Below are 17,382 nucleotides of genomic sequence, written 5' to 3'. Positions count from 1 at the left end.
TCCTGAACTTTCCCTTAGTGAAAATAGCTTGGGGGGAGAAGGAAGAGATTGCCCTGCAGAGCCTGCAGCACCAGGCAAGGTTTGATGATCTGCTATCACATCCATGCCCCTCCAGCCCTCTTTGGAGCTCTGCCTTGGAATGGGATCCTCAGCCATCACCAGAAGCCTGTGAACCAGCCCTTTGCTTGCTTTGTTAATTAGATATAAGGAGGAAGGTTTTTCACAATGAGGGTGGTAAAACACTGGCACGGGTTGCCCAGAGAGGTTGCCCACAATGCCCCATCCCTGGAAACATCCAAGGCCAGGCTGGACAGGGCTCTGAGCAACCCCATCTAGCTGAAGATGTCCCCGTTCAGTGCAGAGAGGTTGGATCAGATGGCCTCTAAAGGTCCCTTCCAACCCAAACCATTCCACGATTCTAAGGCAGTACAGGATTCCTTTCCAAGTAAGTTCTCCTGCAAACCCTGTAATGATGCCATTAGCTCCTACTGCAAAGGTGCACCACCTGATGTGAATTATACCTTTCTATCACCCCTTAAAAAAAAACAAAAAAAAGCAACAACTGCACGTGCAAAATTTCTGGGGGTGTTCTGAAACGCTGAGGGACACAGGAGGGCACGTTGCTTCTGCCATTGTCTGCTCTCAGCTACATCCTTATTTGTAATAGTGGTGCACACAACGTATTTAAACTTTATAGGTGGAGCTGTTGAACAATACTGCCACTGAAAACCAGGCTGCTGTTAAATAAACAGCTGTGAACTTTTTCTCTGCCTGCTCATGCAGCCTCACAGCATGGTTTATGCCATCCAGGCATCCAATGGAGTAAAGACTGTTTGTATAAAAGCCATGACCACAATAGAGGATGGGGACGCTCTGACTGCTCTATCTCAGATTATTATGATACACGGTTGTATTCCAAATCATGTTTCTGTTCAGGACTCGGTCACTGAGAGATTTATACTTCCTTAGGTTTCAAATTATTATTATTTTTTTCACCATTTAATAAAATGTTAACAAAGAGCTGCTTATCTTAAGTCTCAAGTCATTTAGTTACTTAGTTACAGAGCCAAATAATTAAACGATCAGCTAATAGCTAACCCCAGCAAAGATTCTCACACAGCTCTGCAGAACACAAAAGCCTCAGACCCCATCAAGCCACTTTCGCTTCAAAAGGCTTTAGTAAATAACTAAACACTCACCACAGTGTGCCCAGAAGGGTCAACAGACCTGACCTGTCAAGAATCCAAGAGGTTCTTTGCAAAACTGAATGTCCCCACAGGGAATGCCAGCCTGCCAACCACCACCACTGCTCCTGCTTCTCCTACCCCCTGCTCACAGCTTTCCTCTCATGGAGGAAAAGTCCAGCAAGACCACACTGGATAAACAACGTGGAATGGGGATTTCAAACGGGTCCCAAGTCAGACCCAAGGCTTTATGCTCTCTCCAGGAGGCAGCCCAGGTATCACCAGCCAGGTCTGCAACCTTCCCTCTGCAACCACCCCTCCCACCTCCCAGGTAAAAGCTGGTGGGATTCTCCCTTCATTTACGTTGGCAGGCCAACAATAAGAGTAGCTCCATGTCCTCTTCTGACAATGGATGATAAACTCAGACTGCAAAAGGCACGGCCACCAGTTTAAAAATGCAAAGAGTCAATCCTGGCCATGGTGACTATCTTCCATTAGCCAACAGCAAACCAAAGCCACAAAGGCTAAGCACGTCTCCTCACACAAAGGGGGACAAAGCAGTGTTTGCAATTCCTCCATCTGCTGCTCCAAAGTCACTGGATTCCTGCTGTCCTATTTGTGCTGTGTTTCCGTCATTAGCTGCCAGCTCTGCCCAGCTCTGCCTCCGCCAGGCACTGTCAGGAAGTCTCTGTTCTGATAAAATATTTTCCAAATTGCTACAGTTCCTCCTATAACATTAAACAACTAAATGATTTATTTTTTTTAAAAAATCCCTTGTCCCTGAACAAGACCACGAAGAGCAGGAATTATTTCCCCCCTCCCATGTACAGAAACATTAATTGTTCAAATCTGATGAAAAACATTTAGGCTTTGCAGAAAAACTTCAAACACAAAGCATCAAAGAGCTATCCATGATAGCTCCAAACATCAACACGTGGCAGATTTTAAGTCCTCACCTGTTCCTTTAACACAAGCTCCTGGGCTTCTCTTTTTGAAAGCAGCAACTTCCACAAAACAAAGTGCCAGATTCTCCAAAATATATTTTTCCTGGCATTGTCTTTAATCTTGTTATCCTTATAGAATAAGGAGCTAGTCATGTGATGGGTAGAGAGATGAAACCAGACAGAAAAAAAACTAACAAACGGGAATAATCCTCTTGCCCTGGAAGTGAACATTTGCAAAACAAAGTTGCCACATCACACATGCCTGGTGCTCCAGCAAGTGTAGAGCTTCCAGCCACACTGACCTGCTAGAGCTTGGACCTCCAGCATCATGTCAACTCCTATTGAGTGCTACATATACCAAGCTCATTAAAAAGAAGCGAATCTCCTCCAATTGCAATAACTTGCCAATGTCATCACGGGTAAGGGAAAATATTACACTGCACTATAACTTGTTTTCCTAAGCTTTGAAGACTTAGAAAAATAAAAAGTTCTGGTGAGCAGCAAAGCATTTTGCCACTTGCAGGATCCCCTGGCCAAGAAAAAAAAAAACCCTCTGCATATGCACCCAAAAATGATCCCCACGTGGTTACATCCATCTGCCTTGTGTCATGCTCCTTGGCAGAGGAGCAGCTACAGAACTGCTACTCCTTGAGGTGGCTACCCCCAAGCCCTGGCTACAGCCACATGGGCCCCACTGCACTCAGCAGAAGAGGGCAGTGGGAGCAAACCTCATAAGTGGGAGCAAACCTCATAACCCTGTTATGTTGGTTGACACAGGGTGAGGTACATGAACTGTTTCAGCCTGGCTTTGACGGCTGCCAAGCAGTTGGGTTGATGTGTCTCACTCCCCCCCCTCGTGGTTAAAGGAAGAGGACTCCTTCTCAGAGAGAGAAAGAAATTGTACTCGTCGAGGCTTCGTGCAGAGATTAAAAATTCCTCCAGCTTGTGGCCTGCTTGCTCCTACCTGCCTTTATAGATGGGATCGTTGAGTTATGGCTGCACAACCGCGCAACGTGCGTCAAAAATGCCAAGTATCACATGCTCGTGGGCTTGGCTGTGTGCTTTGTGCTTCTGGAAGCCAAGTCAGGGAAGACTCGGAGCATGCCAAGTTCAAAGTAAACAGCAGAGAGACCAGCGAGGCCACCTCCTGCTGCTGGGAACTGCCCCGAGATTTCTTCCTGTTTGTCCCCGTTCTTCACCGTCTGCTCCTGACAGGACCAAGACTTCTTTACACAGCAGTCACCACAGGATTTATCTCTCCAGATATGGGACAGAGCAAGAAACAGGATGACTTCTGCACAAAGACTGTGTAACCACGGAGGGAAAGAACACCCCCAACCCTGAGAGGCCACACCAAACCCTCTAACGTTATTGTGCTGCCTTTTATCATTTCATCAGGACGATGAGGAACTACAGGCCATCTTCAGGATCTGAACGTCTGGTTCCAGGCACCAAACCTTGACTATTTCTGTTCAAGTCAAACTCCACCATCTGCCTAAAGTAATAGAGCCTCTGTATTAAGAGAACTGGGGAGTACAATAAAAACCTAACACACGTGTAACACAATCTCAAAAATAATTAACTACTCCTCAAACTCATTACAGAAGAGTCTTCTCATGTAATCTATTATACAGTACAAAGGGGAAATGTATCACCTTTTGCCAGAACCTCAAATGAAAAGCTGAAAAAAAAAAAAAAAATTAATCTTCTCTCTTGAAAAAGCAGAATTCAAAACCAGGACCACTTTCTCATCGTTTCTTTCAGCAGTAGCAAAACTTCAAATCTCCTTGACTGTATTCTGCACATAACCAACCAGCAGAGTAATTTAACCAAGTCTCATTGTTCAACCCAGCCTTATAAGTCTGCTTGGGAAAGGCTCCATAATAAAATATACAGCCTTGGGAAAATGTATGAGCACGTATATTTGGTCGCAAAGGGTTTTTCTTGGGTTATAATTTTCTTGCATCTATTCCAATCTGTAGCTTTTTTTGAGGTTCTTTATTTGCATTTCAAGAGCAACATAAAACCATAACAGAACATAGCATAAATCCAAACATAAAAACATAACCTTTTTCTTCCAGGTTTGCCAGAGGCCACACTCAAGACTATTACTGCTCAACGTGCAAAAGAAATAAATTACAACTGTGAGGTTAAAAATTGCACAATTCAATGTTGCAGTGTTAGTTCTGGATGCAGAGAACTTCTCTTCGGATTCCCTACAAGCAAGTCAGCAGTTGTTTCTTTTGTACACGGTCCCATTTTCACTTGACTGTACAAATCCCCTTAATTTTAGCAGCTCATCTGGAAGTCTCATCTTGCCTGTTCCCCTGAAATTCATCTTCCCCCACTTCCTAAAGCAGGATTTGAAAAAAAAGTCACTGGAAACAATATCCCCAAAACATCCCCTTAGCACTTTTGAAAGTCTTATCCACAGCACACAAAAACCATGGAATATTCTCCAAATACCTCGAAGCTTCAAGGCATACCAGGCTGCCTTTTAGCAATAGTTAGGCAAAAGGCATCATAACTTGTTTAAGTCCAGCTCCACAGGGAGGATAGTCTCTAGTGGGGAAAAAAAGCAGCACAACAAGCCCCGAAGTGAAAAGCCAGGCTGGCTCTGTGCCCTTCCAGGTGGAACACAACCATTTACACAACGCTTAATTTCAAGTTGCAGACACCTCCGTCACTCCTGACGGTAGCAGTGGCTCCTGGGCACTTTGCCATACTAATGGAAGATGGTTCAAACCCTTCTGAATTGTTAGGAGAAGGGCTATTACCGAGCAGTGCTTCACTGCAGATTTATTAGAGAGTCTCCACGTTAATCCTGCACGTCTGAAATACCTGTGCTACCCTGCTGAGTAAACAATATCAGAGAAATCTGGGTACTTCGCTGTAGTATCTAAACAGGATTATTTTTCCATGATCAAACAATGTCTAACAGAACCAAGCTGAAGCACGACTCAAAACCTGAACTGGGGTTTTAAAATTTTTAAGAACTGCTGGGTGGCAATCAGAATTAGAAGTCATATTACTTTCCTTGAAACAAATTAAGTATTGCAACACTGAGACACTGAGCAGGGCACTGTACAAACTTGCAAAGCCAGTCTCACGAAGGCAGGCTCTCCTTGCTGCCCAGCAGCAGGTCCTGCCAGCAGCTCACCCATCCATACAGCCCATCCTAAAGGAAGCGCAGCATGAACCTCACAGACCTTTTCTACCCCACAACTTTTTATTATGCTTGAAAACCAAGTTGTCACGCAGTGCTCTGATCGAGTTCTGTCCATACAACCCTAATTTAACCCGCAGACTTGTCCTGGTCTGTGCAGTCCACCAAGGCACCCCCAGCCACAGCATCCCACTCCAACCTCGCTCAGAAACAGCCACAAGCCCCCTGGGAGAAAGCCTGAGGTAATAACTACTGTGCCACAAAACTCCTTTCCAAATAGAAACTCGTGAAAAGAGATTTTTCTCCTCCCCAGCCAGCTTCTCATCCTCGTTTCTCTCCCTTCCAGTCCCCCAGCACACTGCCCCTTCCAGAAAACCCTCACAAACACAAGCTGTTCCCTCGGAACAAAGGAATTTTCCCTTCTTCCCTGTTCTTGTGGCTTTGGTACTGTAAGGCACTTTGCTAGACACAGGGTAATGTCCCAAACTGATGAGCCAGTTCTTTGGCGGGGGAGGAAAAGCAATAATTACACACAACTTGCAACGGCGTGTGAGGAGGGGAATGAAAGTAGGTCAGATCTCAACTCCTCAGCTTCGCTGAGGTTCACCAAATGCTTTCACTTACAGCCACTTCAAAAATACAATTAAAACAATAACAGCATGGCAAGCACATGAAGTGGCACATAGAATTCAGCTTTCTGTCCCTTCCCTCGATACAGACAATGCCATTTGTGTGGTGACAAGCAGCAGAAAAACCTGAACCAGCAGAAAGTGAAGCCCATAAGACACATCCCTATACCAGGTGCTGACTACTCTAGTACTCAGAAGTCCAGGAAAAACAAACCCCTAAAAAAAAGGTTTTTTTGGAAACAAAACAAACCAAACCAACCAAGCAAAACAGCACAGGAAAACCGGGAGTGATAATTAAGAGATGGGAAAGGACAACCTGGAGACGTACTTAATTGGTTTATGAATTATAAGCTGGTTTTAAAAGTTTAAAAAAAAAAAATCCACATTAAAAAATCCACTCCTCTTACTGAACACATCTTGTTTTGCAACTACCCTTGTTGGGAAGCACAGTCCCCAAGGAGCAAATGCCAACACAGATCAGAGATTTGCTGACGCTCTCGACTCCGATTGAAACCCGAAGGGCCAAACTTCCAGAACAGCTCAGCACTCCCAGCGCACGTTTCGTAATTACAACAGGAGCTGTTGGCTGCTGCTCTCTTGAAAATCTGGTCTTTATTTAAGATTCGACTCCTACAAAGTTGCTCCAGCTTCTCTTTCAATCAGCTCAGAAGTCAGTTTAGTCCCTGGTACTACAAGACGGCATCTCTGATTCGGGCAGCACGCTGTGCCAAAACCTCCCAGGAACCACTACAGGCACACATTGCAATGTGCTGAACCAGAACTCAAAGGTCTGAGTTTCAAATCAGTTCCCAAATTGCTGTGAGGATGATTTTACACTGGCAGGCCCCGTGCCAAACCAAGTATTGCCCCGTTTCCCACCACCACCACTAACACAAGCAGCCTGTCCTGACAACTCTGCAGAGGATGCTCCCACTTGTCCAGTTGGGATGGAGGAGCACAGCATGTCCCACTGCCACTGGGGAACCAAACCCTCAGTCACACTGGTGCAAAACTCTAGATCTCTCATCATTTCATGTTTTGGAGTCTTTTCAGCCTGAATTTTGCACTTCTTTAACTACGCTGAAATAAATTTTCTCTTCTAGTCAAACCAGGTGTGCTATTACAAGTAGACAAGATGTAACTTGCTTAAGTGGGTGATGGTTCTTCTAAAAACATGGATTTATACTGCTCTGGAGCGTTGCTTTGAACAAAGTCCCTGTTTCACTGTAAAGCTTCAACCTTGAGGACTCTCAAAATGTTTAACACTTAAAAATCTGATGCTTCCAATAGAAAAATGGATAGTTAACTATTTTTCCTGCATTCCCATCTGATCATAAACTAAATATTAATTCTAAGAAAATACTAATCTTTGAATGTTTTTGTTTAAAGCCAAGTGATCATTTTTCCTGAAGCTGGGGAGTTGGATATAGACATATGCTCACTAAGAGCTGTGTTATGGTTATTATTAAAACATCACTATGGACTATTGTCCATCATCTCATGAGCACACAACCTTCCATAAGTGGAAATGTCAGCATTTTCATGGCAAATTCTGCTTTCAAAGGTTTGTAACTTGTCTGTAAAAAAATTTACTATGGCCTGAAACTTGTTGCAAGTTCTCTGCCAAGGAAGAACTATTTTAAAAATTAGGAAACTATGCATTTGTTGGAGTCAGCCGCTGGTTTGGGGGTTTATCTATAAAAGTGGTTTTAAAAAAAAAAAAAAAAAGGATAAAAAAACCCCTCACAACTCAGCATCTTTGAAAATCTTCTGGCTCAAAAAAAAAGAAATAAAAAAAAATTACTAAAGGAATCAAATTCCTAAAAGTTAATAATTTTTGTACCCCTTCAAAAAGCTGTGACTGTACGGCAGATAAACACAAAACATGCAATTATTTCTGCTCCTTTGCAAAGCAGTAGCCACACCAACACACCAGCTCCCAGTGCCTCATCAACACGGACTGTAAATAACAACCCTACCCGTGCCCAATTAGTTTGCAGCTCAAGACCATGCCCCTGCTAAAGCACTGCATATTTTAAACACAGAATGGACACATTAAGACTGATTTAATCCTGCTGCCTGTACGATTCCCCAGAACCTCAGCTGGCAAATCCTGTACTGGGCCAAATAACTTACTGAACCGGATCCCTGAAAGGGCATCCAGCCCTCACCCGAAGCTGTGGGGATGTCACATTCCTCCCTAATGGGCTTTGATAATTGCCCTTCCTTAAAATGAAATTAAAAGTAAAATAAAGTAAAAAGATAAAACTGATTAGCTAAGTCAGAGTTGGCTTTAATTATTAATTTGACTTGCAGATATCAAAGCCGCCGTTCTTGTTAAAAAAAAAGAAAAAAATAAAAGCCAAAACACAACAGTAACAAGGAAACCCTGGGTGAACTATTTGCTTTATTTTTCCTACCAAATTGGAAGCAGCATCTTGGTGCTTCTACACTGCCTCTGTCCATGGAAGATGATGGCTGTGTAGGGTCACCTGTCAGCAGGGTGGCACTGGCTGGAGAGGATCCATGGGGGCACCCCAGGATGGAGAGCACCCTGCTGCTCGTGGGACAGGGGACATCCCATCACCACTCATCCCTCCTCCACATGCTGCAGCCCTGGCTGCTCCTAAAATCCCACACCCTCATCCAGGCAGCTCACAGTGGCTAAAAGGGATCTCCAAGTGGACTGTGCTGACCACTGCGGCCACAGGGGACGTTCATCTTTAAGCACTGCAAACATTTTACAAAAATTAAGGTATTTTGCTCATACTATCCAGCATTTTTACAAACAGGAAGCTACTGCGCTGAAAGTGTTTATATCTGTATGTTGTTCAAAGCCAGAAAATGCCTGTGAGTGAGTTAAAACCCAAATGACAAGTTGTTTCTCGCTTTGGACCCCACCATAAACACTCTGTCACCCACCAAAGGAGGTCTCTCTCCCCTTCCCCACTGCTCCAAAATACAAATCTAAGGCCATTTTGAACCATCGTGTTTTTCACAGGACACAGAAATAGCCTTGTGGAAAGCTTAAATTAATCTTCTGAAATATGACCTAAATTAAAAGAACCGAAACACAATGTCACTCCACCAAGTGGGTGCTCCAAGGACAGTGTGGAGGCACTGCACATGGGGGGAGGAAGAGACCAAATTAGCTCCCCAGCAGAACGATAACACACAGCCTGGGCAAGGGAAGGTCAAGGGAGAGCTTGCTATTTATCAAATATATGTCTAAACTAATTATTCAGTTCACAAAGTAACCCTTCAACCCATGTGTGCGGTCAGAGCCCTTGTGAAATGCTGGCTATCATCAAAGGTCCTCACAGCCTGGGCACGCACAGACACACACAGAATGGCTCCTTTGTACACACTGAGGTGGATTTATGTCTTAGTTTTAAAAGCAGAAAGTCTTTATGGTCCCCAGGACAAAAAACATATATGTAAACACGTGATGCAAGACACAGTTTGACGGCTGACAGTGCCCACACTAACTCCTGCAGGTCCTGTTTCTGCTCACACCGAGGAACAGCCTCGGGTTTTACCACCTCTGCTGAAGTAAAAAAGCACCACACTGAGACCCACCACACCCAGGGTCCAGCCCTCAGGGAGCACCCACGATACCAACACCACCATTATCAGTCACAGTGGCTCAGTGTGCCATTCTCAGTGTAAATACCTTCATATGGACCAGAGTCATAGCCAGTGGTCACAGATGGATATTTACTTATTCAAGATTGACTGAAGGGCTGATTGCCCTGTTAGATGAATACTGCTTATACTAAAGCACACACTTAACCAGAGACTCCGAAGAAAATGACTGCAAATATCCCTGAAGTTATGTTTAGCCGAGAAAAGGTATATTCTCTGTTACAACCTAAGGAACAAACAGCCACCATCTCAATTCTTGTTAATGTTGCAAACAGCTTTTCCAATATTCTGACTCACTAAGACAATAAACAATAAAAGCATCTAACATGCTAAAAGGAAAAAAAAGGAAGACTCAGGAACAGATCAACATGTGTCACCAAAGGTCATGGCCCTGCTGACCTTCTCAGCTGGTATGAAATGTCATAGCTCTAATGACTGCACAGTCAGCAGCCCCACTGAAAATTTACATTATTAGAGCACCTGACCCCCCAGATTAGCTGTGGCCAAAATGTTTTGGCATTTACTAAATTAAAAGAGAAGTCTGCTTTGTCTTTGAAGAGATTATTTGAAGGGTTTTTTTTTTTTTGGTTTTGGCTTGAAGAGCTTGTGGGTGGCAGTGATAGAACCCAGAGAAGGTGATTGTGTAAAAACTTGGTTTTGTTTTGATTTTTTTTAAAAGGGGTTTAACAAAGCACATAAAGGAGGTTTTATTTCCCAAATCTCAGATATAAATCCCACACAATTCCCTGTATTCTGCAGCATAAAAGCTCTTATTATGCCATTAACTTAGAAGTGCTTTCTGACTTTTTTTTCTTATTTCTGGTAATGATTTGGGTTCTCACATCTAAAATTGTTTCATGTCAGTAACATTCCTGCCCAGGGAAGAAGTTTTAAATCCCTTTTAACAATTTACTCTTGGATAAAACCCAGATTCCACCCCCTCCATATTCACCGTGGAAGAAACATATATTTTTAAAATGTGCTTTCTAAGACAATAAAATCTATTCTTTCACTGAAGAGTTGAAAAATTATCAGGCATCATTCAAAAAATATTACTCTTCTTCCCATAAAATACTCCACCAATTCTGCAATCACATTCTTTCTAACTTAACCCTAAAATTAGGGGACCTCACTATAAAGCTAGTCTGAGACCAGAATTATTCATGATTTTGTCATTCCCCTGAAAAGCCAAAAAGGCACCAGATGTTCAATTAACAAATCATACAGCAAGTGGTGGTGAGAGTTGGGCTTTTTTTTTTTTTTTTAAATTCTCAAGTTACCTTCAAAAGAAAAAAAAACCAAAATCTTTGCTATCAACAATCTCTATGGCTGACAGATGACAGTATTGCTATACTTTATGAGTTTTTTTCAGGAATGCTTGCTAGGGAAGAGGGCTCATCATCTCTAAATAGTTCATCCCCTGCCATCAATAAAAATGTACTTGGAACGGACTCCAAAAATGTGTTAGCTGGTGATGCCTATTTTTAGAGGCAGTGGATAGAAACAAGTAAGTTTTGTGTGAAAAGATATTAAATAAAAACAAAGTGTATTCGTGGACATGAGCAGCAGAATGTGTAAAGGCCAAATTCTCTCCAGCAAGCTTGTCAGACCAGAAATGCTCTACAGACCACTATATCAGCTGGAGAGTTATTAGAACTGTAATCACTTCCCAAAAGACAGGTATAACCTTATGAAGGAAGCCTCACTTGCTCCCCCCCAGGTGCTCAGAGAGCAGCAAAGATGCAGCACAACACTGGAAAAACACTCTTAGACACAATCAGCTCACGACAGTAAAAAAGCAGCCCTTCCCCAGCCCTTCAGAGGAGAAAACCACTTTGCAAAGCTTGGGGAACAGATCAACCTAGAAGAACATGCCAACAGGTGCAGGCTCAAAATAGGAGATTTTATCCAAACACCTCTTCCAACCTGAAGGTCTCAATTAGCCTTTGACAGTAACAAACTTAAGCCCTTGCTATTCAGATCTCAGCATTTACACTTTCAGGACTTGCAATCCACACACGGCACCGACCGTGCTTGGATATGAACAGCGAGAGAGAAGTTTGTTCTAAGGGCAAACACCACCAAAGGTGCATTTCTGCAGAGTGCCTGGCAAAACTAAACACTCAGGCCACACGATTAAAAACTAAGTTCTTTGGACTTCTCAGGTGAAGACAACGACAAAGACAGGCAGCCACTCGTCCGCTTCGTTCCTCGAGACAGCAACACGGAACACGTATGGAAGTGCAACAGGCTGCTTTCCTTAAAGACCCATTCCTGAAAACTTCCAGCCATACACTTTGATTGTACAACGTGATGACAGTCCCAAGTGAAATCACTGACACCACTTGCTTGCACAAGAATAAACAAACGAGTGCTTGTACAAACACAGCCCATGTGAGAGAAGGGAGAGTCAAAAACCACGACTCTCTCTCGAGGGCTCATCTGTTACTTGCCTTAGATTTACCCAAGCACAGATGATGTTGACTTCTGTTTCAGACGTTCAAGCATTTAAAAATTAACTCCTTTTAAAGAATTAAGGGTTCTAGAGTGATTTACCTTCGGGTTCCACCGTGGTGTCTTCAACAACTAAATTAAATGAAGGTCGAGCCAGGCAAAGTCCAACCATGGTGACCACCACCAGGCAGATAAGGCAACCTGAATCCCAGCTGACCATCTTTTTAGAGTAAATTCTTGGTCCATTTCCATATCTCCATGTGGACTTTAATCCCATCTGAGCACCTCTAGAGAAGCATGGAGAGAAAGCCGTGCCTTCGGCCAGGGTAGTGCCTCCTCCCTTGGAACAACGGCGGCTGCTGTGGGGAGGAGAGAGATTTAACACTGTCAGTAGAAACATCTCACAACACACACCAAAAAAACTTCATAAAGCCTCGAACAGAGAGCTGAGGTGAGAGGGAGGGGAGGAGGAGGACGGGAAAAATAGTTTTCCAGCTTCAAGAATATGTGAAAAGTGAGTGACTTTTCATCTTCTGTTAGCAGTTTCCATCATCACCTGAGGCGTAACCAAGTCCTCCTTGTTTTCACGAAATCACTTCTCAGCACATATTTAGAGAGCTATTTTACTGACAGAAAAACATACAGGTTTTAAAAAAAATGAGAGGCACACACATGTGCAGGCACATAACCTGTAATGCTACAAAATTACCACAATTATACAAATTATGTTCTTGTTATTGTTTGAAGGTTTATGTAAGTTTGCCTTGTTTTTCATTCCTTCACCTAGGTGGTTCTGCAGCCAGCTGAATTTACAGGAATTCAGTAATTTTCCACAAGAAAAACAGTTGAAAAATATACTCCTTAGACTTGGAAAAATCTGTAAAACTTTATTTCACCACAGGACTTCCAGCTCCCCTACGGATGTACCTTCTCCTGACTCGGTTCAGTGTCCTTTTAAAGCCGTGAGTCCCAAACAAGTGAAAGGCTCTTATCTTCACAGTCACACTGGTTCACTGCACCACATTACAGGCAATTAAAATCTGTATGAAGTATGGTACAGATTGCAGTTTCATGGGAGACCAGCCCAGCATCATTTTCCATCCATACATGCCAAGCTGTGTGGACAAACACTTCTTTTCTCCCTCTCTCAAATGATGCTTATTGATATATATTTTTCAACAGTCTGTTTTATTCACAGCAAAACTAAATTTCAGTTAATGGAGTCAACTGGTAACCCAGGCATGGGCTGATGGGAGAGAGAAGTGGCAGAAAAGTATCTGGCACTCCCTTCAGGGGACCCTGTTGCCACCAGACTCAGATGCCAGGTGAGGGTCAGAAGAGCATCCTCCTCACAGGGTGATTTAACAGCTCAAGCAGAAAATTAGACCTGATTTTCCGCTTCAAAAATAAAAGATGGTAAAGCTCAGTAGATGGATAAAACAAGTAACTGCAGCAATTGCTCTCATCTGGTCAATGATTCATCTTAGATGTGATGAAACCCAACTGAAACTTAGAGAGCACTTGGCTTGAAGGGAAAAATAACAGAAAACCTCTTTTTCCCTCCCGACCTCACGCTTAAATTTAAAATTTAAATTTAAAAAGGCAGGGAACATAGAGATAAAGCCAAACTTCTCCAAACTCCCTGTCATTTGGATGGTATGGTATCTCAGCATATAGAAACAGGGACAAATATTCTCCCCTTAAAAAGCCAACCATTAAATAGTTGATTCAGATTTTATTAGTCTTTTGCTACCTGCTACATACAAAGCTCACAGCACTAAGGACAGGAGTGCTGTTGAGGCATCTTTTATCTTGGGTACTATATAGAGTAACTTCTGGAGTCAGCAGAAACAGATTTTAGACGACTAAAAATAAGGCAGTCGGGGAAAATAATTAATACACGGTATTCCAGGTGAATCCTTGATACTTCAGGGCAAGGTTTTTCACCTCAGCTGGTATCACCTCAAAGCTCTCTCTCTGCTTTGGGGAGATTTTAGCACAGAACGAGCATCCCAGACCACAAGCTAGCAACTACTATTAAATCACCAGTGAAAAAACACCACCAGACCACTGCATAAACATTTGCAAAGAGCTTGCCGAGCCCTTCTCTAAATAAGCACAGAGCAGGTGTAGAGCTGAAGGGAGCTCTGTCTCTGGGACCCGTCTGTGCCTGGGGAAGGAGCAGAGCAGCCCCCCTGGATGCTGCCACCCAGCTCAACCTCCCGCCCCACCCGTCTGGCAGCCACGGCTCTGCAGCTCAGTTTATGCAGCTGTAAAGTGGGTAGAAACCCCTAATTAACAGGCTGGATGTAACGCTGATTTAATTTCCATACATCATCCTGTAAACTCTGCTTAAAAGACTGTGTCTATAAACGCAAAATTCAATCATAATTTTACAAAAAGAAAACATACCAGAACGCAAGTATATATTCTAGACTCCCAACAGCTTTAGTTCCACCGAGATTTCTGCTGTTTCAGATTTTCAGATTACATAAAATGCCACTGAAAGCATGTTTATGGTTCCTACCCTCACCCTAAATCCCGAAGTGCAGCACAAGCCTACTTGGCCACGCGTCTCCTCACCTGAAGATTTTTGCTGGCTTCTGCACCTGAACATCTGCCAGCAGAAAGAAGGGACTCTTCATCCACAGGGCAGCAGAACACTCAAAATTGTAGCTTGCAAAGGTGCAGCAAAGCAAAAATCAGAGCTCTGGACCCATCCGTAGAGCCAAGCCACTTTCTACCACCACAGCAGTGACCAGGGTTCGAGGATTGCCCTTTCCCAAAAGGAGTGAAGTCCAACGAAGATGAAAAACCAAATTCTTTTCATAGTTTAATTGCCACAGTTGCTGGGGGACGAGTCTCTGGAAAGACCTCCTGTGCTGGATAATTATGTACCTCTATCTCAATGTTTGGAACACAGCCCCAGCATGCTTTTTGGCCTCCACAATTCTGGCTTCCTGACTACAATACCATAATCCCTCCTGGAGTCTCAGACTCAGTGAAAGCCACACGTAGTGTTTATTTTTCCCCTTGAAAGGGAACTCTGTCTCTCTTCTCAGCCTACACTTTGGGGAGGAGTTGTCAGCCCCCAATGATTGATGGCTCTCCTTGCCACTCGCTCATCAACTCAATTTTCACCTCGTCATATACCTGCCCAAATTTTCTTTGCCAAACTGACAAGCATGGGAAAGCAGACTGGTTTGGGAGCCCAACCAAATTCCTCCAAGCTGTACTTCAGTTTAAACACACTCGCACACACAAACAAGTAGTACTTGTTCAGCAGTGGCATTAATTACATTCAATGCTCAGTGTTCTTTTTAATCTACTTCCATTGTTGTTTATAAGATGTTTATCGCTCCCCAGGGAGAGCACAATTTGTAGAGTATGTTAACCAAATCAATACATTGCTTTTTGTATAACTTTTCAGCATCTTTCTCTGTTAGGCAGGGAATAGCAAAACCTGAATGAAATATGGACCTTCCCTCCACAAAGAAACCTCAAGCGCCCTATAAAGCCCAAGAGCTTCATCAGAAAAATCCAGGTAGACGAAACTTTAAAGCTTCACACATACACAATTCCACTGGCAGGGGAATCGTGTATTGACAGAAATTGATAGAAATACACAAGACCATAAATATATATATACACACACACACATATATATATCTAACAGGACTCTTCATCACAGTTCAATCTCCGAGTAAATCTGCGCATCACAGCTATTTAACATTAATTCTGGAGGACTAATGGGAACCGGCTGGCAGCTTCAGTACTTTTTCATTGTTTGAACTTCTTTCATTTGCTTTCCAGGACTACTATCCTGTTTTTCTCAAGTCTTTTGCCACCAAGAGATGGGGGAGTGTGGAAATCTGCATTTTAATTGACATTCCAGAGAGAGAGAGAGAGAGAAGTCCAGAGGCTGCTGATTGCTGTCTATTCAGCCCAAACAGGCTTTTCAGATGAAAATGAGAAAAGGCTAGTGGAAGATTTACAGGGATTTGGTACAAAGGAGACAATGAAGTTTTAAATGTTGATAGCGTTTCACACCAAACGCATAATGAGTCCCAGTTTGAAGGGGCCGTTTTGCATTTAAATATATATTTCATTGAAGATTTCTCTCCCCCCTTATCCCAGGCGGGGCGGTTCTGCCCCGTGGCCCCGCAGCACTGGGGGCAAGGACGGGCTGCCCCGGGTGGTACCTCTTTCTCAGCCCCTGCTGCCCGTCCTGCTGTCACCCCTGGAACCATCCCCGGAGACAGCCGTGCACCCAGCGGGAACGGGCAGGGGGAAGGCGGGGAAACAGCGGTGCTGCTCGGGCTTCCCCGCGCACCGCAGTGGCGACCAAGGGACGGACGAACCGACCCGCAGCCCCGCCGGGGCAACGGAGCCCCCATCGGCACAGCCCGCCCAGGGACACCCGAGCCCCGGGGACCTCCGAGCCCCGGGGACCTCCGAGTCCCGCACCGGGACCGCCCGCCCCGGGGACCCTCGGGCCCCGCACGGGCACATCCCGCCCCGGGAGCCCCGAGTCCCGCACGGGCACATCCCTGCCCGGGGCCGGCGGGCACCAGGAGCGGGGCACCAGGAGCGAGGCCCCGCTCCGGCCGCCCGAGCGCTGCTGCGGGCACAGGGAGCCCAGCGAGAGCGGCGGGACCCCCAGCCCTCCTCCTCCTCCTCTGCCCTTACCTGCGGCGGGAGCGCTGGGCGGGCAGGGTCGGCTCCGCGGGGCTGGGGCTCGGTGCCGAGCGGCGGCTCCCGGGACGGGGGGGAAACTCCTTTGCGGCCGCGGTCACTCGTCGGGCGGCCCCGGCTGGCGATCCCGCAGCGGCGCAGCGGGGCGCATCCCCCGCGGGATGAGGGAGGCAGGAGGGCGGCGAGGCGAGGCAGGAGCCGGCCCGGCGCCCCGTCCCGTCCCGTCCCGTCCCCTCGCTCGGCCGCAGCGGCTACCGCCTCAGAGGGGCGAGCCCGCCGTGCCCGGCGCCAGCAGCCGCCTCCTCCCCCGCGCGGGCATCGCCGAGCTCCGCGCCGCGGGTCCCGCTCCGCTCCATCCAGCCGCCCGCCCCGAGCCGCCGCAGCTTTGTCACGCCGACAGCCCCCTCGGGTGGGAGGTGGGCTCACTCTCCCCCCTTTCCCCCTCTCGGCGCACTCCTCCGGCTCCTTCCTCCTCCCCCGGTCACTCCCCCCGCTGCAACCCGAGCCGTTTCCTGGACGGCGCTGCCGGGCTCTGCCAATCGCCGCCGAGCCCCTGCCCCCGCACTCGCCCGCCCGGCCCGGGGAGGTGCGGGCTCGGCTCCTCTCCCAAGCCCGCACCCCGCCCGGGGGTCGCGGATACCCCACACGGGGTCCCCAGGCGGGGA

General features: G+C 45.6%; 1 protein-coding gene across 7 annotated transcripts in view; it reads right to left on the bottom strand.

Annotated features, from left to right (window-relative positions):
* FGFR2 (fibroblast growth factor receptor 2) overlaps window positions 1-16,824 on the bottom strand; it is an 82,784-nt gene extending 65,960 nt beyond the window's left edge. For 2 of the 7 annotated variants that reach the window (XM_064663633.1, XM_064663636.1), the window contains exons 1-2: window positions 14,606-14,708; window positions 12,125-12,381 (exon numbers count right to left, since the gene is read on the bottom strand). In XM_064663633.1, coding sequence (XP_064519703.1) covers window positions 12,125-12,381; window positions 14,606-14,667 — 319 coding nt within the window. In that variant the 5' untranslated portion in view covers window positions 14,668-14,708. Of the gene's footprint in view, window positions 1-12,124; window positions 12,382-14,605; window positions 14,709-16,711 lie in introns of those variants that run through there. The other 5 variants (XM_064663634.1, XM_064663637.1, XM_064663635.1 and 2 more) reach the window with 4 other exon arrangements.
* Window positions 16,825-17,382: the final 558 nt, after the last annotated feature.

Source organism: Pseudopipra pipra, chromosome 8 (assembly GCF_036250125.1).
Source record: "Pseudopipra pipra isolate bDixPip1 chromosome 8, bDixPip1.hap1, whole genome shotgun sequence".
Lineage (NCBI taxonomy): Eukaryota > Metazoa > Chordata > Aves > Passeriformes > Pipridae > Pseudopipra > Pseudopipra pipra.
This window is presented reverse-complemented; position numbering and strand designations above follow the sequence as displayed.